Source organism: Falco cherrug, chromosome 1 (genome assembly GCF_023634085.1).
Source record: "Falco cherrug isolate bFalChe1 chromosome 1, bFalChe1.pri, whole genome shotgun sequence".
Taxonomy (NCBI): domain Eukaryota; kingdom Metazoa; phylum Chordata; class Aves; order Falconiformes; family Falconidae; genus Falco; species Falco cherrug.
The window spans coordinates 42,330,355-42,354,938 of NC_073697.1; the positions used below are offsets into that span (position 1 = coordinate 42,330,355).

General features: G+C 37.0%; 1 protein-coding gene across 2 annotated transcripts in view; it reads left to right on the top strand.

The window, feature by feature from the left end:
* Positions 1-24,584, top strand: part of CTNNA2 (catenin alpha 2) — a 515,013-nt gene that overhangs the window by 41,474 nt on the left and 448,955 nt on the right. For both annotated transcript variants that reach the window (XM_055698149.1, XM_055698157.1), the window contains exon 2: positions 18,860-18,966. In XM_055698149.1, coding sequence (XP_055554124.1) covers positions 18,865-18,966 — 102 coding nt within the window. In that variant the 5' untranslated portion in view covers positions 18,860-18,864. The remainder of the gene's footprint in view (positions 1-18,859; positions 18,967-24,584) is intronic.

Genomic DNA, 24,584 nt, shown 5'->3' on the forward strand with positions numbered 1-24,584 from the left:
AAATGTTGAAATGTCTTTTTATATTAGAAAGTTGGCTTTGTACAGTTTTGTATTCTTAATAAAATTCATGCATATATTAAGTTCTTCTCTGCTGCATGTGGAAATTAAAAGTAACTTGTCCAATTGTTCTTTTTAATTTCAGGAAGAACTATACATGCTTTCCTTTTTCTTTTGCCTAGAAGGAATAACTTGAATTTCCTAGGTTACTTTAAAGTACATCTACATGTTTCTTTGTTCATTTTATATTTTGGGATGGAGGGGGAATAAGAATAAAGAAAAAGAGGAAATAATTCCTAAACCAACAACTTTCAACCATATAAATATACTAATATTAACTTAGAAGAAGATGAATTAAATATTTGGTATATAACTGTAGATTTCCATAGGTTTTTAGTTGTAAACTGAAGCTGTAGTTTACAACAGTAGAAAATTATACTGTGGTCCTTTGAGACAATATAATTTATGAGATGTATTTGTATTTAGGCAGCTGATAAGGAAAGGATATGAAAAGGAAAAAATCATACGCATAGGAATTGAAGTGACGAAGGAGACAATTTGTGTGATTCAAACAGAACACTGTAAAAAGTTGTTTGAGAGAGCAAGGTCAATTATGTATAAAGCTTATTCTGAAAATGTTTCATTTAAATTAATTAGGTTTGTTTTATTGGAACTAGAAGTAGCTGGGTCCTTATAGGTTGTGTCTTTTATCTGGCTAGGATAAGATGGGCTAGTTTTCATTCCTCTGTTACTTGCTGGTAAAATGAACCAGATTATTTTAAGGCAATCTAAGAGAATGAAGCTATGGATGATGGATAGATAAATCTGAATGAAAGTGTGACAGAGCAGTGGTGATTAGGACATCGATTGTATGAAGAACATCTAAGAAATTGTCATTTTTTCCATCTTAAGCACTTGTCTCACTAATGACAAGATCAAAATTAATTCCACAAAATAATCTCTTTTGATTTCGTGGTTTCTTCTCAGGCACAAATACTGTGTTTCTTAATGAAATATGTAGCGCCAAAAATAATGAAAAAAGATAAGTTTGTAGCACCCAATCTGAAGAGAATTGTGTAGAAATTGCAAAAGGTGACATTGTAACTGTAAAAGTGAAGATGAATACTGAAAGTCTGTTCCCTTTAGGTCATCATATTCTCGGAGGCAATCCTCCATTTGACCCGAGATGAGTACAAATGAGAGGAAAGACTACAACATGTCATAAATTATCCCAGCCTTCCAAAATAAGTGCTATCAAGATGTCTGATAATGTGAGATATTTACCATAATGACATTATTTAATCTTGGACTCAGGCTTTGAATGTGGTATTCAGTGGCAATAGAAATAAAATGTTAAGTTTTTCCTCTTCGTAATTTTTACTTTTAGTTATATATATTTTCCTACCAATATAATAAGTTGAGTTGTCTAACTTAATTTAAAATAGTGCACACACATGTATATTTGCAATATTCCTGGCAAAAGCCTCTGGTCCATAAATCTAATTTCCAGTATTTAAATTTTTAGCGAATACTACCTTAAATTACCCAATGAAGTTACATATTTTAGACCTGTATTTCTGTAAATAAATTTTGCTACATCGAGGTAGGAAAAGATACTGGTACATTTCTGGGATTAGTATTATGCATCAGTCAGTAATATACTGTATAACCTGAGCTTGAATTTTGCATTTCTTAATAGGTTAGATTCATTTATGGATTTGATTAAATGTGCTCTTTTCAATGATGCATTATGTTGTTGCAAGGCTTATATAGCGAAGATTTATCCTTGGTTAATACTTCAGTTTACTTTGCTTACTTGGAATAAACCAGTGAAATTATGTAGAACTAATTTTTTTCTCCCCAAATTGTATCAGTGGTTACCAATCCTTGCTCAAACATTTCCTTATGATGCCAACTGTGTGGTAATGTTCCCAAATTCATATCTAGCTCTTATACAACAAGGAATTTCAAAGTTATGGAAGGTTCAATATTTCAAATTCACAATGAACTCAGGGGAAGTTGAAGAAGTGGTTCTAATGGAACAATATAAAGAAAAAAAATTAGTTAAACCCCAGTAAATTTCTGATGCTACTGCTTTTGTAAAGTTTTAATGTTATAGATGCTGTCACTAGAGATAACTCAAGGGAGACATAAGAAGATGTAAATAAAAAGAAACTGATGGAAAGGTGTCTTTTGTTGTTATTGTTCTGGCTTTTATACTACAGTTCCTTTTGTAACAAAGCTGAAGTTGGTAAGTTATCTGGTCATTGCACAAGCTATTTTTTCTTAGTAGCAATCAGACATGTAAACACTTTAACAGAATGAAAGAAAATAGAAACAAGAAAGCTAGAAATGATTTGATAGAGTTTCATAATATCACCTCATAGATTATTAATTTTTCCCCCACTACAAGAGTTTCACAGTGTTGGGTTTGGTTTTGTTGGTGTTTTGTTATTTTTTTTGGTGTTTTTTTTTTATTTTTTTGTTGTTGGTGGTTGTTTTTTTTTTTTTGTGCTGGAAAGATTAGAACAGTCGTAGTTTATTTGATACCTTTTGATTATAGTGTATTTCATAAATGTTAAGAATTTTTTAAAAAGTAGAAAAAAATGGCATGTAGTTTTAGAACAGTTTATTGAAAAGAAATGGGGGGGGTAATTTGGTAATAATTTTGTATTTGGAGAATAGCAATGTCTTTTATTTTACACTTACATTATAGTTAGTAGGTGACAAATTGAAGATAGCTGCAAGGGTCATCCAGAAATGAAGTGGAATATTCATTGCTAAGGCATTTATTTTTATTTGTCGGATCATAGAATCATAGAATGGCTTGGGCTGGAAGCCACCTTTGGAGGCCATCTACTAGTCCAACCCCCTGCCATGGGGAGGGACATCTGCAACCAGACGAGGTTGCTCAGAGCCCCGTCCAGCCTGGCCTTGAATGTTTTCAGGGATGGGGCACCTACCACCTCTCTGGGCAGCCTGTGCCAGTGTTTCATTGGCCTCATCATAAGAAACGTTTTTGCATTATATCTAGTCTGAATCTGCCTTCTTTTAGTTTGAAATCATTACTCCTTGTCCTATTGCTACAGGCCCTGTTAAAAGTTTGTCTCCATCTTCCTTATAAGCCCCCCTGAAGTACTGAAAGGCCACAATAAGGTCTCACAGAAGCCTTCGCTTTTCCAGGGGGAACAACCCAAATCCCTCAGCCTTTCGTCACAGGAGAGGTGCTCCAGCTCTGTGATCATTTTCATGGCCTCCTCTGGACTTGCTCCAGCAGGTCTGTGTCTGTCTTGTACTAATGACTGCGGAGCTGGAGGCAGCACTGCAGGGGCGTCTCACCAGAGCGGGGCAGAGGTGCAGAGCCCCCTCCCTCGCCCTGCCGGCCACGCTGCAGGGGATGCAGCCCAGGGCACGGGTGGCTCTCTGGGCTGCGAGCGCACAGTGCCGGGTCATGCCCAGCTTCTCATCCACCAGCACCCCCAGGTCCTTCTCGACAGGGCTGCTCTCCATCCCTTCATCCCCCTTCATCAGCCTGTACTGATAGTGAGGTTGCCCCAACCTAGGCGCAGGACTTTGCCTTGTTGAACCTGATGAGGTTCACGTGGGCCCACTTCCCAGATTTGTCTAGGTCCCTCTGGATGGCATCTTGTCCCTCAGGTGTGTCAGCTGCACCACTGAGCTTGGTGTTGTCTGGAAATTTGCTGAGGGTGCACTTGATCCCTCTGTCATTGATGGAGGTATTAAACATTACTATTATATTAATTTCAAATATTGTACTGGAATGCTTCTCTATCCATGACACAGAAATGGGAAGAAAAAAAAAAGTTTCAAAAGGAAAGTAGTTTCTTAATATCTGGTTTCAGAAGAGTTTGTCCTTTTATGTTAAGAAATTTAATTGCTGGTATGAATGTCTGAGTTCCTTTCTGTGACCTAAGGAAGTAATTAAATGATGTTAAATAGAATCCTATTTCTCAAAATGAGTTCAATTTCTTTTGAATTTTCTCATTAGCTACTGTCTTACCATTAAGTAATTGTGCAAGATCATCATGGAGTAAATGTAGCATAGAAGTTTTAAACCTATATTGTTTCTTTTGAGAATGCATGAACTATTGAAGGTCCTTTAAAAGCTGGAACTAGAGAAGGGAAGAAGTGCAGAAAAAAATAAATAAATGATGGTTTGATTAAATTTGACATTTATTGCCAAACTAAGCTGATAGTAAGGAGCTGATCAACCTGAAGTGCACTAATAGTGGTCTTTATATTTTATTGCTGAAACAAGGCACAGGGGGCAGAAGGGGTTGTGTGTCAACCTCTATGGATAAGACAAAGGAAGAGGTCCTCATTTTGCCTAGTAAGTAGTTCATGTATACATCTACATGATCTGTGTACATTGCTGATGTTTTTTCTCTCTCTTTTGGCACCAATAGCTCATAGTATTGTCTGAACCTCCCTCTTGACTTCTGGCGGCATGAGAGGCATTGAAAGCAATACCGCTGTATCGCTGCCTTTTAGATACTGAAGGAAAAAATGTCACCACCAGTTCAACACTTGAGTTATTCTCTGTGCCTCATTCTCAGTACTGATTCCTCACTTGCAGGAACATTGTAGATCTATGATATGAAGTCGTTTTCTTGAGTGCCTGTGTGCTAAGCTGAATGATTCCTCTACACACTTTTTTTAGTAAATGAAGCTGCTCATGCTTGAAAGGCAAATTGGAGCTGTCATCTCTGTGTTTACCCTCACTATCTACTGGGTTACTTGATTCCTGATCTGCCCTGTCAGTGCAAAGCTGTTCCTGCTGTAATAGCTTGGCACCACGTACCCTCGTTATTTTGTCACACAAGAAGTGGAAAAGGAGTAGATTTATCTCACTCCAAAACATTAGCCCAGTCTTTTATTTCCTTGGAGATCTCCTTATCTTCCTGGAGATTGTCTCCAAGTGATTTGTCTTTCTCTTCTACCAGAGTAGACAGTAGGCCAGGGTGTCAACAGCTTTAGACTCCATTTAATGAGGAGATTAAATGGTTGATGCCTCAGGGTAAAAGTCTAGAGAAAGCACTCAGTGCTACTTGCTGGACTGCCCTGCGAGCCTTGGGCAGCCTGCAGCTTAGGGGCTTCAGGTCAATCCGTTGGGGTGGTTTTGTTTGTTTTGTGTTTCTTTTCCCCTTTCTTTCTGTTTCATGAATGTAGTGAGTTAATCTATGAGCTGATGTAAACTTCTAGCATCTGTAGTACCCTATGACAAGGAGTTCCAAAACCTTTGCTGATAACATGTAGGTTTTTTATTTGGCACTTTAGTAGTTTTGGTGTGTTCTTTTTTAATTGAAAAAGACAAAAGCAAATGACTTTTTCACTTTATCCATGATACTTCGGGCCTTGTTGGCTATATTGTATCCCCTCTCAGTCTTGGGGTTGGTGTGTTTTGTTTTGGTTTTTTTCCCCATAATGAAGATTTTAATCTATTTAGTTGTTCCCTGAAGTCCTTGATCATCCTTGTTGCAACTGTATTTCTGAGTTCTGCAATATTCTTTGTAGAAAAGTAATGGCCAAATACTATTCATGACATGGGTTTATAATGGCATAATGGTGTTTTCCATTTTGTTCTCTTTCCCTTTCAGAATAATACCTCACTTTATTTTTGGTTGCTACTCTGTGTTAAGCTGGAATTTACATATAGCTATTATAATTCACAGATTGTGTTCCTGGGTATTAATAACCACTTCAGAGTCCATCATTATGTATGTAATCAGGATCCTGGTCCTTTTTCCTGTTTTTTTAATCACTTCACATTTATCGAAGTTAAATTTCATCTGTCTCTTTCATAGCCATTTCAAGAACTTCAAAGCAATTCTGCTTGATGGCTCTTGTTTGGTTGGAAGGAAGGAAAAAGGGAGAAACAGCTAAATGGTAGGAGTATGTGGGTTGGCATTTTCCACTGCAGTACATGTTGTATTCAGTCCTGACTTCAGTTAATTTATTGTCAGTAATTAGGTTTCTCAGAAACATAAGAGGAGGGGGAAAGGACATGAAAGTAAAGGAAAATAATAAAGCTTGGACTATCTATGGTTTGTTTGAATTATAAGAGTATGGTGGATCAGGAAGGCAGCATGAGATATAGAAACAAGTCTGGAACCCGTAGCATTACTGGAAACCTGATGCCTTCTTAAGAAGTAATGAATAGACGCCCAAGAAGATGTGTTATAATAGTGTTGGAAATGGACATTTTCAGGCTTTCAAAGACTTAGTAAAATATGTTGCTACCCAAGAGCAAGACCAAAGGAAAAAATCTACACTGGAAGGATGCAGTAGAAAGGAGATACAATTGTTCATAAATCCCTTTCATTTTTGATGCTCTGTTTCTGAATTTTCTTTATTGTAATGGCCAAGCTGTGTTGTACTAAAATCTAGTTTTACTAATTCAAAGCCTTTGTAGTATTTTTGGTTTGCTTAATTGGAAGGAAAACTACAAGTAGATCTGGCTCAAAGTAGTGGTTGACCTAGGGCCCAATTACAGTCACAGTGATGCATCTGAGAAATTTTCTCAATCTGCAAATGTGGTATAGACTGACCACTAATTTTATGTGAACTGTCTTCTCTTCACTTATGGTCACATCATAGATATCAGCAGCTAATTAAAAAAAAAAAATGATTTTTCTAAAGATTTTTAGAACAATGACTGTAGAAGTTGTAGCTAGTATAGATAACGTCCATATGTATGACAATAGACTGACAAAAACTAGAAAATTACAAATTTGGTTTGTCACTATGGTTTTTGGTTTTGTCTCTGTGTCCCCCCCCGTCCCCCCCCCCAATATGTTGGTTAATAACACAAGTCTGAGGATATACTTTTTAAAAAAAATATTATTTTGGGCCTTTGAGAAGCACAATATTGTTGAAAGGCCATTTATATTCTGCAGATGCTTCAGAAAAAAAAAAGAATGATTAAGTCATGAAATGTATGAGTAGGGAAATTATAGAAGTAGTGTACTCTCATTTGTTCTTGGGATGTTTGATTCCTTCATAGATGAGGTGGGGGAAAAATGTTTAGCTATGAGTACTACACTGAAAACAAAAAAATATGGACTGATGGCAATACCGTAAATATCGTGTTGCAACCTAGTGTGTTAATAGAATGGCTGAGTAGACTAGAAACAGTCACATTTAGTCTACTTTCAGATGTTAGAAAGCTGGAGCTGCTTGATAAGAATTAGTTTAAAAAATAGTATGGCGCAGTGGGCTTATGTGAAGACAAATGGGGAATTCAAGGAGTGGGATGTAAACATGTAGTAAAACCCAACTGAACAAGAACAAAATAGCCACAAGGGACAAGCTTAAAGTGCTTTGTACATTGCAGCAGAACAAGTGATAGGATGCCATGGATTAGTAAAAGCAGGAGAATAACCTATTGACTAGATATTTGAATACAGTGTATAAAACAAAAACCGAACAAACAAACAAACAAACCCCCTCAGGCTTAAAGAATGAACATACCACACCAGGACAAATGGTGATATTGGATACTTTTCATGCCTGTGCAATAAAGAGAAGTGATGATGACACTTGCTGCTATTGAATTATCTTCTTCGTTTTCTTTATTTCTACTTGGAGGACCCTAGTAAAACCCAAGAACATTCATGCATCACTATGATGGCTGGCAACATACACTGAAGTTATTAAAGATGTGGATCTCAGCCAAGTAAAACAAATTTGCTGTGTCAAAAATGGGCTTTTTTCATGGTAAGATACAAAGGAGGAAACTTTAAGATAGTGGTATGGTTAGGAAGTTTGTAGCAATGATAGTAACTTTTAATGCTACTGCTCTGTATGGAGAACGTAAATATCAGCTGTCATTAAATTATTATCTTTCCATCTCACTCCTGTAAGTAATCTTTTTAGCTAATGCTGGAGAAACATTGCTTAATATAAACAAACCCCAATGTGTGTGTTCTCCACATCAAATAATTTTCTGTATTTTACGAGTAGCTTTAAAGACACAGTGGGTTGTATCGTCAGTGCCAGTGGCTTTCCAGCCATATGAATTATGTTGCCATGGAGCGTAAATCTCTAGATGTTACTGGCCTGTCTGGTCTGTACCATTTGTAATTAGTGGGAACTCTTAACTCTATATGCTTCTTATCTTAATGGAAAGTAGTGTTGTAGATTGTATACAGTGTTCACTGCTAGAGTTCAAGGGTTCTGGAATTCAGTTTGATAAAAGCTGAATTTAGTTATTGCTGGAGTGTGTGAATCAGCTTCTCGGGAAACCTGGTTATTTGTTGGGCACCATAAGAACCTTCAAAGCATTCACATGGCTGTACAGAATTTTCTGAAATTAGTCCAGATCCCACTTTCTGCTTTTGTTTTGTCGACCTCTTTATTATGTCTTGTGATGCATTTGAGGTTAAGTAGCAAGATTCTCCAGGTGCAATGCAGTAATAGTTTTATATTTTAATTGAACCAGGCATTTTCTCTACAAAACTTGAGCAGTGTGTTTTCATACACTGACAGAATGGCATGCTGGAAGGAAGAGATGTGATTAGTGTAATCACCTGTATAACATGCACCGTATCTTTTAATGGTCATTCGTGTTTAAAGTAATCCTTACCTTTGAGGCAGTGAAGTTCTGAATTTAAAATAAGCAGTGATGGAAAATCCATCTTGAGGTCCTTGCAAATTGCTCCCCATCAACATTTTCCCTATTTAAAAAAAATTTAATAGCTATTTATTTCTAGTAAAAACTTGTTTAATTTCAGCTTTCACTCAGTGGATTTTAGTATACCTTGGCCTGGATGAAGGAGCCTGTTACAAACATTTTTAATTCTTTACTTTTATGACCTCTAAAGTTACCTTAATTAAAAATCTATAAATCTATGATACTGATGGTAATTTTGTAACCCCTGTGTAATACTTCGTTAACAGATTTATGTGCCTACTTTTCCCATTATTTTGTGAGAGGGTAATGTTGAATTTACAGCCTTACTCTGAGGTTGTTCTGTCTTCAAATTTTAAGCAAAGGCACAAGCCTTTTCCCTGCTTTTCAGGAATGTCTTCAGTACTCCACATATTAAAGAAAGATAAGGAAAATTCAAAATTAGTCCAAACTTATAATAGATTAAAGAGAGAGGACAAGTGTTAGGAGGTCTGGTCCTCTTTACATTACATTTTTCCAAAGTGTATGTAGGTTTTCGGAGAAACTGCAACTTTTTTTTTTTGTAAATGTTATTTTCTTTAAGCATGCCATCTACACTGTTCTGGCTTTGGATGTCATCTTTTATGTTAGTAATTGTATGTGTTTTCTGATTGTCTGCATTACTTACTTTTTGAATAAAGGACTGTTCTGAATAGGTAACACAGGCCTTTAATATCTTTATTAATCATTTCAGAATACCATGTCTTATACCACATTGTATTTCAGTATTTCCTAGCTAATGAAACTGCAGAAAATCCTGCAAACACACAGCTGGGGAAGACAGAAGATTTTGGATATCATCATGGATGGCTATGCATTGTGCTTTATTTAAAACATGCATCAGCATAAGAATAACATCGGGGGGGAGGGAAGAATAAAGCACAATTAGGCAATTTAGTTCTTATTCTTAAAATCTATTTACATCATTATAGATTTTTACTTTGTCCTGGTTTTGGATTAGTGGAACAGTGGTAAATAATTATGGAATGGTACATGTGGCTTCTATCAGAATATGAGGCCTTTCTGAATGGGTTTGCTAGGGACAGAGCAACTTTCTTTAACATGCTTAAAGAAAGAGCAGATTTAATGAACACAAGGTTAGCTGATAAACTTCTCTAAGACTTTTGGGAATTTCTGAGGCAAGTGATGAACAGATTGACAAATGCAGATACCAGCAAAAAGTCAATGTGTGCATCTAGAAGTTGGTGGGAATGTTCAGAAAGATTATTAGTGGCCCTTAATATTAATTGCCAAAGAAATGTCAACTGTGCTTCCACAGGGCTTTGTTTGAAAGCAGTTCTGTTTAATGTGTTAATTATAGAATTGGAAAATGGAACAGCTCATTCTCGGTAGTTGGAAGCTTGTAGACTTTGCAAGGGCAAGGGGAGCATGTTGTCATCCAGTACATCACAGTGAAATTGTACAAGCTTTCAGCTGGTTTTATCTGTAGTTAAGATAACTAAAAGATTCTGTTCAGTGCAGGAAAATAGTGTTGCATCTGTAGGAACAAGAGCAAACCCCTCCTAATTAGAATAATTAATAGTTAGATAATTTAAAGCTTAATGAAGGAGAAAGACATGTAGAGATGATGTTAATAGTATTGCTGTTGTAGTGAAACTAGCAGGGAAATAGTCTCCTTAAAAAGCCAACCAAAAGTGCAAAAACCTCTAAAGCTTTGACTCTCCATAGGAAAAAATGCTAATTTTTTTTATTTGAAAGTAAAAATGGTAGATTGTATGGAATAAGAAGTTATCTGTCAGAGAAATGAAGAAAAGCTGCAGGGAAATAGAGGTAAGGTTAATTGTAGTTTCAAAGTATGAGGAATTGTAAATAGGATATTTTCAGTGAAAGGATGACCCCTATATGCAGTGGCAGAAGCTTCCAAAGTTCAAGAACTTTTATTGAATAACTGTTGGAATATGAGATACAAATTCTGTGTTGCAGAGGGAGCAGATGTGCTTTAGTTTATACCAGTAGTGCTTAATACTTCTCTGCTTTTGTAGAAATGTAAGCAGGTATTACCAACGCCAGTTTAATACAGTGACTTAAATACCAAGAGGTTAAATAATTTAGTCAATAAAAGTTTTTGGGTTTTGTTTTTCCCCCTGCAAGATATGAGATTAATATTTTCTTAAGAAGGAACAGGACTTTAACAAAGCTTTTATGATTTTAGTAATAAAAAGGAGAATAATTTCTGTAATTTGATCATATCTACAGTAATCTAAATGTCTTATAGAGGTATTACTTTGCTATATGTAGAAATTTGAAGTAATTTTGGGGGAAATATGGTGGAGAGAGAATGCAGAGCATAGGATCTGCACCAAGGACCTGATTTACAATAATTTGGTTTTCCTAGGCTTGCAGTGTGACCCTACCTGAACCAGCATCTCAGCAGCAGTGAGCTCAGAGACTTTGATCACGTCCAGAACTCCGTGAGAAGACTTTTATTAGCAGACACTGAAGAGCTGTGTGAATACAGAGTGATCTGTTGAGAAATCTTCAGTTGTGCAGAAGTAACTTGGCAATCTTTTGCTGGAACTTAGGCTTCCTTTTGGTATAGGTTCCTTAAAACCTTTTATTTCACTGAGCTTTTTAGGAAACTCCACTGCCTTAACTGTAAATGTTATTCAGTGGAAAAAAAGCATGTTATAGATAATGTAAGATAAAATATTTTAATGTAGACATTTTATGTATGGCTACTTAAAACAGCTTTGAAGCACTTTCATTGCTTACTCATCTTGGGGAAAATCACTTTTCACATCAAACAATTCTACTCCTAGTATTTACCACATCAATCAAATGCGAATCCCTCTGTTTTCTATCCTTCTTAGGGACAGCCCTCCCCAAAACACCAGGTTACTCATATAGAACCAACCATTAGATTTTTAGGTGTTTTAGGAATTAGGTATTGTATCTAACATCCTCTTAGAGTGAGGATCTTTTATATATTAAACTTCTCCAGAGCTGAATTCATAGTCCAGCTTCTTGCCCCAGAGTCCACAGACTGACCTCAGGTCCATACTATTCTTTGTCTAAACATCTTTTCAGAATGGGCCTGTTAGGAACTGGATGGAGCTCAGGGGTGTGCTGGACCAAGGGGGGCATAGGTTTGTACGACCACGCCTGACATCATGGTACCACGTTCCTCAAGGCCATCAAGGGCCATGCTGATGTGAGAGCCTGAACAGACAAGCGACCCATAGCTGTAGATGTGTGAGCCATTAAACTGGAATTATTTTTCTAAGCTTTATAGTAGATAAAAAAAATTTGGACATTGCATACAGCTCAGCTTTGCCCACAGTTTTGGAACATATTATCACTGTTTTTAGTTAAAGCAGAAGAACCCGCAGGTCATGCGGGTGGGTGTAGGTGGAACCTTTGTTACACTGACCCTTGTGCTGCAGTTTGCACCTTCGCTGCGAGTTCTTCATGGTCGCTTTGATTTCTGGAGGCAATTTGCCCTCCCGGATCAGACAGGTCTTGGTGTAGGCAGTTGCTCCCAAGACTGAGCTGGTTAATGTGACTGAAAAGTGTGAATGACTCAGCCATGCCTTTTTATAGCTTTTGTGTTTCTGTGTCAGGGCACGCTATGGTCACCTTCCCCCAGCTTTGTTGCCAAGGTAATCTTCCCCTTGTCAAGGCCTTTTTCCTCCTCACTTGATGGTTTGTTGGCTAGAAGTCTGGCTTTGCATGATGGGCTGCTTCCATTTGAGAACATCATTTTGTTGAGGCCAGACCAGAATCTCAACCCATGGAGGTGGAGGGTTAGCAGAAGCGGAGAGGGCTGTGAATCCAAAAGGAAGCTGAGAGCTTAGAAGGGCTCAAATTAAAAATTCTCTGCATGGTTAAGCTGGGGAGTGGGGCCTAGAGGTTTATTTTGGCTTGGGTTTTCCTGCTTAAGTTTTAGGCGAGAAGACAAAAGAGTCATTTATGAGACAACATAAATAAATATGCCAAGAGCTGGTTGTTCAAACATATGGAGACATGTATTCCTCCAAACCATCCTGCTCCACCTTTTTTTCTTTTTTTATTTTCTTTCCTTCTTCATCTTTTTTTAAGAAAGGTGATGGGAACTGCCCATGTCAACTGATCATTTCAGCCAGATCTTCTGGAGGCTGTACTGGGCTGTCATTGACTAATGATAGGTGCTTTTATCTGTAGAAAAGGGTGTTCTCTATTCCCTTTTCCATTGCTCTCTTACTCGTCATTGTTAGTCTCCGTCCCCGTAGCATTTCCCCTGTATTTTGCTTCTTTGCAAGTTTTATGCACTTATTCTCTGCGTCCTTCTGTCTCTACTTGTATTCTTGCATTAGTAGAGACAGAGAATGGGCAAATGGATTGAGAATAGTGTTGGAAACCAGGTTCTCTTGAGTATCGGAGCTCTTGGAATGGCACTTTATCTGTTCACGTCAGGTCACAAGGTATGTCTGCATTGCTCAGTACTGCAGATAAACGTAAGGTAACAGCAGAATCTCAGCTGTATATACCAACAGGTATGACTGCGGTCTTCTGCCAGCCACGTCAGCCAAGTGGTGGAGTTTCTCGGGCTGCGTACGTTGCTAGTGTTTCTAATGTCTGAGCTAGTTTGTCCTGTGCTCCAGCCTGCCCTGTACCTATACGAGGTAATTCGGAGCCAGCTCACGCATCCTTAATGTCACACTGTTGTACTCTGTAACCATACTCAAGGATATAACCATTCACATTTAGATTTCTAGCTCCCAGTGAAGTCAGTCAGGATTTTTCCATTTCTGTCTCAAGAGACTGTGTATCCTGCTGCAAGGAATTCCCATATTCTTCACATAAGTCTGTCTCTGTGTACAGAGGTGTTTGTTTTGACATCGTTCTCAGTCTAAGGATGCAAACCAAGAAAACGCGGAGTATCTGTCATTCAGTTTCTCAGTCATCTTAAACCAGTTTGTGTTCGTGCTGCTGCTGAAGAGGCAGTTCTGTCTTCCCCTTCACCTCTGCTGCCGTATTCAGAGCTTTACTTGTTACTGGTGCCGTCACACGCGTGCCTCCCAAGTCAGGCAGGGAACTGAAAAATTGTTTTTCTTCTGTAGGATTTAGTTAGAGCTCAACCATCTTATGTTCCTGATGGAATTCATAGCACTGTTACAAAACACAAAGGATGGAAACATGCAGGAGGAGCTGAACTGGCCTCTACTGTGGAAGATCAGGCTGGTGTAAAGCACATGCCCCATCAGTCTGGGCATGGGGACTGTAAGCCAAGATGGTAACTGATGTGGGAGAATCCTTTGTAAAGCTTTATTTTTTTTCTTTTTATATATAAAATCTTTTTTATATATAAATCCCTTGAGGTGTTAGGGCTATTAAAATTTAATATCTGGAAACAAGGGCTAAATTATTATTATTTTGCCTTTACCTCCTCTCAAGTTACTAACTTTCCACCTTGCTGGACACCTTTCTTTCTCGTCAGTGAAGTTCATTTTTTGCCTTCTAGTAGCAAACATAATGTTGGAAGTACAGACTTGTGATGCCAGCATTGCCAATCTGGTATTGTCACCAGATTAATGTTGCAGATTTGCTATGAATCAGATAGAATGGGTTTTTACTTCATTCTGTATGAAACGTTTACCAGCTGTCTTTCATGTCTGCAATGGCATTGCAGATGTGAACTGGACTAACATCTGTTGGTTTAGAGTTTTTCTGGCCTCAACTGGAGACCTGTTCTAGGCTAGCAATGTTTATATTTCTAAAAAATTATCAGTTTGCTTTGGCAAATGTTGCTTTTGCTCACGTAGATTTAAAATATTTCCATTTTGCAGCATAGAAATGAGGTCCAGTGTCACTTGTGAGCAGTTTTTGACCATCAGAATACACATCTGTGCAAGCTGCAAGGGAAGTGGATCTATTGTATGGGAAAACAATATGCTGTAGTGTGATAGAGAAAAAAGTAATTTCAGGTGCAGAGTATTTTGGTTTTGTAGAATGTTTGAAAAAGCAAAATTTTGCTGTGTGAAAAGGTTGGTGATAAGGGTGATGTGGAGTTAGATTTTTGGTGACTGTTATGTTAATGAAGAATTCCACTGATGTGGAATTTGGCTCAAATACCGGTATCCACTCTAAAGATTTGTTGACTGAAGTAAATACTTTCTTTACAGACAGGCTTTGAAGACAAACTGCCTAAACAAATGTTCACATTGAATGCTAGTTACCAGACCAGGTAGAGACATTTCTGTATTGCTGTATTTAGGAAAAACTAAAAGCTTAAAACAAGAGACAAACGTATTTTAGACCATGCGGAAGGATGAAAAAGCAAAGTTAAGAAATGGAATTCCTGAAATATATTCTTGAAAAAGGGTGGAACTAGTTTCAGGGTTAGAGCTGCAATAATCTCTATATTTCTTCAGCAGTACTACTACAGTGCTATTAACATAATTTATTTATTTAATGATATCAAATTTCAAATATCAGGATGCCAGTTGGTAATATATGTGAACAACAGAAATTAAGTTTCACTGAAACTTTCTGCTAAAAATATTTTCTTAACTCTGCAATCACAAAACCACCATGTGAGCTTTATTTCAATGAGACTTACCCCAAAGAACAATCAGTACGTGTTTCTAAATTAGAGGCTGAAACTGAGATGAGAAACGTAATTTCACATTTTGAAGAACAAATTGATTGTTTTCTGTTATGTTACTGAGTACTTAAAAAAATGACCGTAACTGGGAAACTCCAGGGGTAAGCAAACGATTACTAAAAAAATACTTTAGAAAACAAGGGATATCAGTCTAGTCTAGAAGGTAATGGGAAAGGAGATATCTTTCACTTATGTGAAATATCTATTTTACTAGTGTTTTCTTCTATCTAACATAATAGACTTTTATCTTTATACGAAAAATATTATGCGATACCATTATCCTCTGCTCACACAGGTTATCTCACTCACTAGTACTGTGCAACCCTAAGTCAGGTGTAAGCTATGAAGCATTTTGTTTTCAGTGAAATACTTAAAGCTACTGGATTGGGGAATATTTGGTCTAATAGGCATAAGATATCGTTAGTGTATTTTCCTTTATCCAACTGAGCGGTCCCTGTTCACCTGTTCACATTAGGGATATCATTGTAGAAATGGCAAGGAAGAAATATTCCATCTATTCATATACATAGACTTGGGCAGGTAACTTCTTTTTAGTCTTTTGTCATTTAAAAATGCTGTTGTGACAGCAGCTGGAGAAATGTTGAGTAAAATGCTTAATTTGACTTTTTAATTATTTGCTTTTGTGGGGTAGATTTTACTGCAAATGAAAAACTTTCTTACGGGTTTTTCCTAAGGCTCTCTCTTGTATGTATCCTTTTTATAGTTGAAAGTATTGCTCACCCTTTCATATTGAATTCTGAAGGATATTTTTTCTATTTCTTACTTAAGGTTGACACTGAGGCAGTGTTCTGATTGAAAAAAGTGACCATCCAGGTTATCTTTTATGTCAGCTTTATGATTGCCATCCGCTGAAATTACTTGGCTTATGTAGGCTTTGGACTATGTTACAGCTTTGGATATATTTTTGTATAACGAGAGGTGTATGTTTCAGTACCCATGTTAATAGTGAGGACAAGCGTGCTTATTAAAAAGAATGAAACTGTATTTGACACATTTAAAAGTATCATAACTCATAAATTATTGACTAGAATAACTGTGTACTGAAAACATACTTCTAGAATACACAGGCCAACTGGAGTAGCAACGATGTTACATGAAAAAGAAAGAGGTTCTGTGAAAGATGATTAAACATTGTTGGAAAAATGAGGATAGCTTCCCCATTAACCATGTTTACAGCAACTAGAAACTGTCTAATGATTTTCTTTAATCGCATATATGGGAGTTTTCAGCATTGTAAACCATGAAGCCTAATGATTTTTTGCAGAAGAGTGGAAACTGGATAGCAATGTAGCACACACTAGATATTATCTGATAATTCTACCAAATGTTCGCAAATGAGAGAAGGCTGAGAGCTGGTTTGATATGTGATTTATAAATACATTGATTAGGGGATTCTGGTACGCCTCTCTTTTTGAGCAAGTATTTTAAGTTGCCTTCTAGTAACATGGTTTTTTGCAGACTGTGAATGACTTTTGCGTAGCCTTACTAGCATTTTCATTTTGGGTGATAGTAATTAGTCAAGACATTCTCCTGAATAAAGCAGTAAAAGCAGTACAATTTATTTTGTATATACTAGATAATGTTGGTAAGTACTGAATACATACCTTATTGAATCAAGCTTTATGAAATGGATTGTTATTCAAGGAGCAATAGCTGAACTTCTTTTGATTTTGTTCATTGAATTGTGTGGTGACTTTTAATTTCATTTATTTATTTTTTAATTACTGAAATTCTCTTGTCAGTTAAACTTAGTTTTCTGGAGAAAACAATTTTAAACTTTTGCGATATTGTACACAGAGGGCTTGATTTGGATCTCACTTATGCACCATACAATATGATGATATTGGTTTGTCTTTACCTGCTAGAGTTCTTATGGTATTCTGGGTATTTGGAACTACAAATTTTTAATTTTAATTTTAAAATGAAGGGAAATATTTAAACCAGAATTATTTAAAATGAACATTTTTATCACATTTTCCTGTGGGTTTTTTTGTTGTTTGTTTTTTATTGTTTTTATTGTGGGCAAATTAGTTTACACGTGGCATTACTTGTCACCAAATACTTTTATCACTTTCCAGCTCAGTGAGGTGCATTCTATGTCTCTTACAAACTGACAGCTGGATTTTTCTCTATCTGGAATTTGAAATGTAAAGTCCACTATCTTGAAAAATTCATGAAGACTTAAATTGGCAAATAAAATGACAGCAACTTGCTGCTGCCTTTGTTTTAGGGCTTGTTTAGGCTTTTAAGCCTAAAATGGTCTGGAGAATGCTTATTTTGTTTTTAAGCAAGTACTACCATTTTAGGTGTAAAATTAAGGAAGCCTGAATGCTGTGGGGAAGTTTTACTCAAAAATCGGAACAGGCTTGTTGAATTTGTTTTATTTGTTGTGTTGGTGGGTTGACCCTGGCTAGCTGCTACAAGCCACACTCTTACTCCCCCATCCTCAATGGGACATGGGGACAAAATATGAAAACATTGTAGGTGGAGATAAAGACATTACAGTCATTTACCAGTTACCGTCATGGGCAAAACAGACTTGAATTGGCAAAAAATAATTTATTTTATTGCTAATTAAAATACAGTTCGATCATGCAGAGAAAAAATCCACCCCCCTCCCCCCCCTCCCCCCCCAACAAGCACCTTCCCCCCCTCCCCCCCCCCCCCCCCCATCCCCCCCATATTTTCTTGGTCTCAGCTTCATTCCTTCACTCCTGACTCTTCTGCTTCCTTGCCTTTCCTGCCCAGAGCAGTCCAGGGGGGCTGGGGAATGGGGGTTGCAGTCAGTTCACACTTTCCCCCTGCTCCAGTATGGGTCCTTTCCATGGGCTGCAGTCCTTCAGAATGAACCTGTTCCTGCACGCGCTCTCCATGGGATGCAGGTCCTTCAGGACTTACCTGTCTGCTGCTGCATTGGGTTCTCCATGGTCTGCAGTAATATCTGCTCCGATGTGGTTCTCATAGGAAATTTCTGCTTCACCATGGACTTCTCCATGGGCTACAGTGGAACCTCTGCTCCAGCACCTGGAGCACTTCCTTCCACTTTGCCTTCTTTGACCTTGGGGTTTGCAGGATTGTTTCTCACACTTTTTTTGCCTCACTCCTCGAATTGCCATGCAGTGTTTTGTCCTTTCTTAAATGTGTTTTCCTAGACATGTCACCAGCATTGCTGATGGGCTCAGCTCTGTCCTGTGGTGGCCCCTGCTGTGCCCAGCAAGGGGCAGCCCCTGATATCTTCACATAGAGCCAACCTTGCAGCCCCATCACTACCCAAACCTTGCCACGTACACCCAGTGCAACATGTATGCAGCATGTTAGGGTGTCTATTCTTAAGGGAAAAGTTTTTAAATATGAACATTTAAGCACTTGGTGGATGTGGCAGTGGCGCACCTGGGAGTTCTTGGGAGCAGCGGAACACTAGCAAGATTATGGAGAAGTATTTCATATATGAACAAGAACAGCATATGTGGTATTTTCTAAATAAACTCTGCAGTATTTGGGTATTACACATATAATGCATGAATGTTGTGTCATTTTGTCTGTTCTAGGGAGTATGACTTCTGCAACGTCACCTATCATTTTGAAATGGGACCCCAAAAGTTTGGAAATCAGGACTCTCACAGTAGAGAGGCTATTGGAGCCGCTCGTTACCCAGGCAAGTATCTTTGACTTGTTTTGCGTCTTCCTCTAGCCTGATACTATATTTACTCATTTTACATAATTATATAATAATCTTTGATAATAAAATCTTGAACAGTTTTTGTTCGTGATCTCTTGTGGAGAGCTCTGTTTAAAAATGTTTAGAGGTTCTTGTTCTAAATAATTTATAGTCTCAAAGTATGAGCAGGTATACAGTAGCAACAACTATTTACTTATGTTTGTCTTAAAGGCAGTTTAGAAATTTATGAAACCATCAACTTTAAGACAGGGATCTGATTGAGCCCATACTCTTGTTTTATTATTATCCCATAGAGGACAGGTTCACATTAAAAACAAAAAAACAACCAAAAAAATACAGAAACTTCTAAAATCTGTTTCATTTTGTGCCGCAATGGATTAGGAGTGTATGCTCAACCAGTTACCTTTTGACTGAGTAAAATTAGCTAATAGAGGCAAAAACATTTTCCAGTGGTCTAAAAAGAGCAAGGTGAAAGTGATGCTAGGTGACATGTATAATGTGTATAATAGTGCTATCCAGCTTTTAGCCAGGTAGACCAGTTTGTTTATTGTCAGAGCAGATTTTAGTATTTCTATGCACAACACGTTTCCTGTGTCTGTACAAATTTACATGTGCTGTGAGTGCACGCACGGGGGCAGGAGCTGTGCTGCCCAGAGAAATATGGCAGTGGACATCAAACTTCTGTCAGAGCAATTTGCTGAACCCATGGCCCGGTGCTTTTCTGTTCCTGAGTTGCCATTAATAATGGGAAACTGGTTACATAATTTTATTCTAGTAAGCTGCAAGATGGGTAGCTCCATTATTTAAAACACATAAGTCATTTTTCTTCGAGGAATGCTCATTATATTAAAAATTAATTCCAGCTAACCCCATCTGTCCATCCACCTGCTACTAACAATTTTGTCCTAGACATTGTGGATCTTGAGATTGGTCTGCTGGATAGAAATGTAGGCTGCCTTTTGAGTGTGAGAACAGACCTGATGTTTTTGTTTTCAGAATAAAACAGAGATAAAATATAGTTACTCTTTTAGTTCCTCAAAACCGAAGTCTCCGGATGGGTCCTATGCTGCTTCCAGTGAGTCACTCTCTAAGGAAATTACACCTATCCTTTGTTTTTGAAAACATTGTTATCTTTCTGCAAATTATTCTGGACATGTAAATCTCTAACAATGTACACACACAACTTTACAGACTCAAAGGCAGAGAGATGTATGTTTCATTTCATATAGCTGTTGGTAACATGGTAATTAACTTCCGTTATAAACCTCGATAATTTTATTGTTGATATGGAAGATGGACTAAAATCCTGAATTCATTTTGATACCAAATGAAAATGAGGTTACCAGCTCTCTGTTATTCCAATACTGTTGTTGGCATAGAACTTGAAGCTGCCATGAACTATGATCTATTGTGAAAAGAACAAATTACGGAGTCTTTTGTGTGTGAATTTCCTGTTTTCCTTTCTTTTCCAACACTTTACCCAGAAAAAGGAGTACATCAGCCAAGAAGTGAAAGTACCATTGAAGTTGCATAGTTTCTCAGGTTGCTTGGGTTAACTTTTGGTTTTGCTAGATTTGTCTGATAGCATGCTTCAATGAATGTAAATAAAGAAATAAGTTGTACTACAGGGTGTGGATTTCTTCAGTGGTGGAAACTAAGGTGCCCCTTTGCCACTGATGGTGGAAAATGCAGTGCAGTCAAGAGTGGGTAGAGAAATACTGGGCTGTTATTTTATTCAACATTTATGAATATTTCTGTTCAGATTTCTTCATTTCATAGGTTTTTAGATAGAATGGACATATACAAAAACCTTCTGAACATGTAATTTAATTTATTGTATTGAGAAATAAGTAGTTTTACTTATTTTCTGTATTTTGAATCCAATATATTACATTTGACTAAAGCCTGGTTTTGTGAGCTGCACAAACATAATCACAAAAGCTTCAAGTGATGAGAAATGCGCTACCTTCAGATTGTGTTCATCTGTTGCATTTTTAGCTTAAGTTATTCAGCTGCTCTTTCTGTTTTTCTGAGATAAGTTAATGATCATCCCAGTTTAAAGGCTTTTCTTTTTTTCTGCTTAACATTGTATACACAGTCTGGTCAAGTCAAGAAAGTATCTCATTTACCTCTGTTTGGGCTTAGATTGCAATCCGCCTGTGCAGTGACAACCTTCACAAGATACTACATGCACATTCCACATGCAAAGATTTTGATCTCCTTAAAAAGTTTCAAAGCACTTTCCTTTTAAAGAGGACACCTAATTTGAAAGTTTATCTTGGGAAATAAATAAAAATGTAAATATTTAAACCCCGGTCAGTTTGAATTCTGAAGTCCACCGTAGATTCGTAAGAGCTGGTGACTACAGAAATCATGGAGATGTGAAGTTCTTCTGTAAGTCATTAATTGCAGGTAACTGAATAGAGGGGAGATTTAATGGCCACAAAATGCAACAGAACTGTGCTGCAAAAGTTCCTGAGCAGCCTGATCTGATCTTGAAGGCAGCCCTAGTTTGACCAGGAGTTTGGAGTAGATGGCATCCTGAGGTTCCACACAGCCGAAATTTGATTCTGTGATTTCCAAGACAAATCCATGTTTTATTTTGGCATTTACAATTGAATATTTAAAGTGCCCTCTTGTTCTCCAAGTTGGACATGATTTTGGAAAATGCTTGAAAAACCAAGAATGGTTGTACACAACTCTTTGGGCTCCAAAAATGCTAATGAAGCTGCTTGTATCAGTGTGTGTGTGGGGGGGGGTGGGGGGTGGGTGTGGGTGTGTGTGGACTCTGAGCTAGGGTATAAATAGGCATGTGGGTGTCAGATTTTCAAACGGTGGCACCTCCACTGATTTCTATGGAAATTTTGGGGAGTAATGCAGAAATGCATTGTGGATATGAAAAAGAACACTTCTGTGTGCCAGTAGAATGGTGCATTAAAACTGAATTTTAGACAAGCTCATTAGTGTTCTGGATGAGAAAATATGGATAACCTGTGAATTGATTTAAAAGAAATTATAAGACAAGAAGGCTGTCTGAGCTGGAGGCAAAAAAAAAAAAAAAAAAAAAAAAAAAGTCCATTAACTGATCATGAGAGTGCATTAGAAATGACAGAATTGCATTTATTCTAGGAAGCCCTGAACTAGCAAACTAATTAAAACTTTCTCTGGCTTTCAGAGATGTAAGAGTATTATAGTTTGCTGGAGTACCTATTTTCCCAGTGCTTGTTGTCATGTTTAAAGAGTAGCAGATATGCCCTGCCACATGTCTTTTATCACATTACCATTATTGAGATTTTGGAAGAAGTGCACAATTGAACAGTTTATTAGAACTTCTTTTCTCAGCCATATTGAATATAATAATTGAAATATGTTTTTTTTTTTTCTCTGGCATCAATGTCAAAATTAGCTAAAAGTATAAGGTATATGTATTCATTGCTAGCATTGTTTTCTGAGAGTTTATAATAGCTAATCCTTTTTTACTAGAAATCTTATAATTTTTAATTCTATAAAGTTTTTATAAGGAAACGTATAACTTGAAAATATATCCTCAGGGGTTACTGCCTCTTATTCTCACCCTCATGCATAGTAACCAAAATGAATTACAATTTCATTTGTTACACTGTGGTTGGTTTCTTAAAAAAGAATTACACTTTTAGGAAGGGCATAAGAGCCATTCCGTGATATTTTATATGCAGATGGAAAATAGTATTTGTGGAGGTTGCCCACAAGGACTCAGAGGATTATTTTTTATTTTTCCCTGGTGGTTTTGCAAAATAATTAAATGCAAATGGATGCAAGTTATATATATTAAGGGGGCAGGCAGGAAGAAAAACGTCCATAAACCAGCAACATCAACACAACTTTTTTTTTTTTTTTTTTGAAGACACCAGAAATATTCATGTGTGAACAAAGGGGTGACAATATGAAGGAGTTGTGTATAATTTCTGAAGCTAAGGTTTGCTCTTTTGATAAGATTTCAGTTTCCTAGTGTCAAGCTGTAGTTCTATTCATTAGCTTTTCCTAGGTATTCTAAGTAGCGGTGTGGTTGTTTTACAAATATGCCTTTATTACAAGAGCCGTGCAGCAATTGTGCCTTTTAGCATCTTTATATTTTTGGACTACTCTGTATTGTTACAGCATATTAACAGTAATGTGAATAATGGTGAGTGTTCCTGTTGCAAATTTTTCATGACTGATTGTTTTCCTTCAGTATGGCACATTTTCATCCTAGATTTTCTATGAAGAGACAATTCTGAATTACAGTGCATGTTTTGGTTTTTTTCCCCGATAAATTTAAGATGCCCATTACAGTAACTTAAAATGAAGCAATAGTATGTTGTAAGGCAGGTAAAAGTAAATGATTAATGATTTTTCTTTTTTTGGTACATAATATCACTTGGTAAAATTAAGTACCTATATCTATAAAATAAATGTCATTAGATAAAATTCCAAATAGTTTTAATTAATACAATTTATTTAGGAAATCATAATAATTACAGCTGACATTATACTTCATGAACTTGTGCCTAATGTAAACCCTTGTGCAATGTGTATGGAAAATGGACTAATGTCTATATTACCATGGAAAATATAAATATATTCCCAACCCTTCCTGTTAATTGGATAGTATTTATATTCAGTGAACCTTGTTTTGTTTGCATTTCAACCCTAAATCTGGTGTGCAAACGAATCTCCACAGGAAATACATAATTTATTACTATTGTCAGGGAGCTGCATCCAAAACACACCTGTGTGTGTACACAGCCGGCTTTCCTCTTGGAGGGTTTGTGAATGCGGTTGCATGTTTCAAAGAATTTTGGGAAGAGTTGAGTAAGTGGTAATGGAGCACTATATGCCTGATACACGTTCTACTTGTTTTCATTTTTGAGCAATTTTTCTATCTGATAGATTCAGCTGAAGTCATCTTCAAAATAGATCTAAGGGAAGATGAATTATAAAAGCTTATTTTTTGATCATTCGAGCTCAATCCAGCTGTGTAATAAGGTCAATATTTTTTATTTTTTTTTACTTGAACACTATTCTGCCAATTGTGAAGTTAATTTCTTTTTGAGCTCCGCTGCTGTCAGAACACTCCCAGATCTGTGGTGTTACTGGGAGTGCAGGAGGTTGAAGTGCGCATCAGTCTTCTCTGTCCTGGGCTAATTATGTGATGGCCGTTCATGTCAGGGAGTTGAAGATGTATCCTACCAGAAAATGAATATGGAATTTTTCATTTCTATCTAAAACTGAACTTTAAACATTATTTATGAAGTTATTCTGTTGAATAGCAACAGAATCCACCTTACTTTCTCCAACATTATGCTATGTATTGCTTAAAATGATTTCTGAACTAGAAACTAGGAGGTGCCTGTTTTCTTCAGGTTTTTGTGGTTTTTTCCATCCGTTAGAATCTCCAAGAAATATCGGCTGCATTTTGGCTGTCACTGTTTCTTCTTTGCCATGGGATTCACTAACATCTGTGCCTTTGCCAGCTCTAGTTGGGATCTTAGTATGGAGACTTTGTGCTGGCTAAGAGAACCTTTAGCTAAATTTTCTTTCTTCTACTTTTATGGTTCTTTGCTTGAAAACTCTGT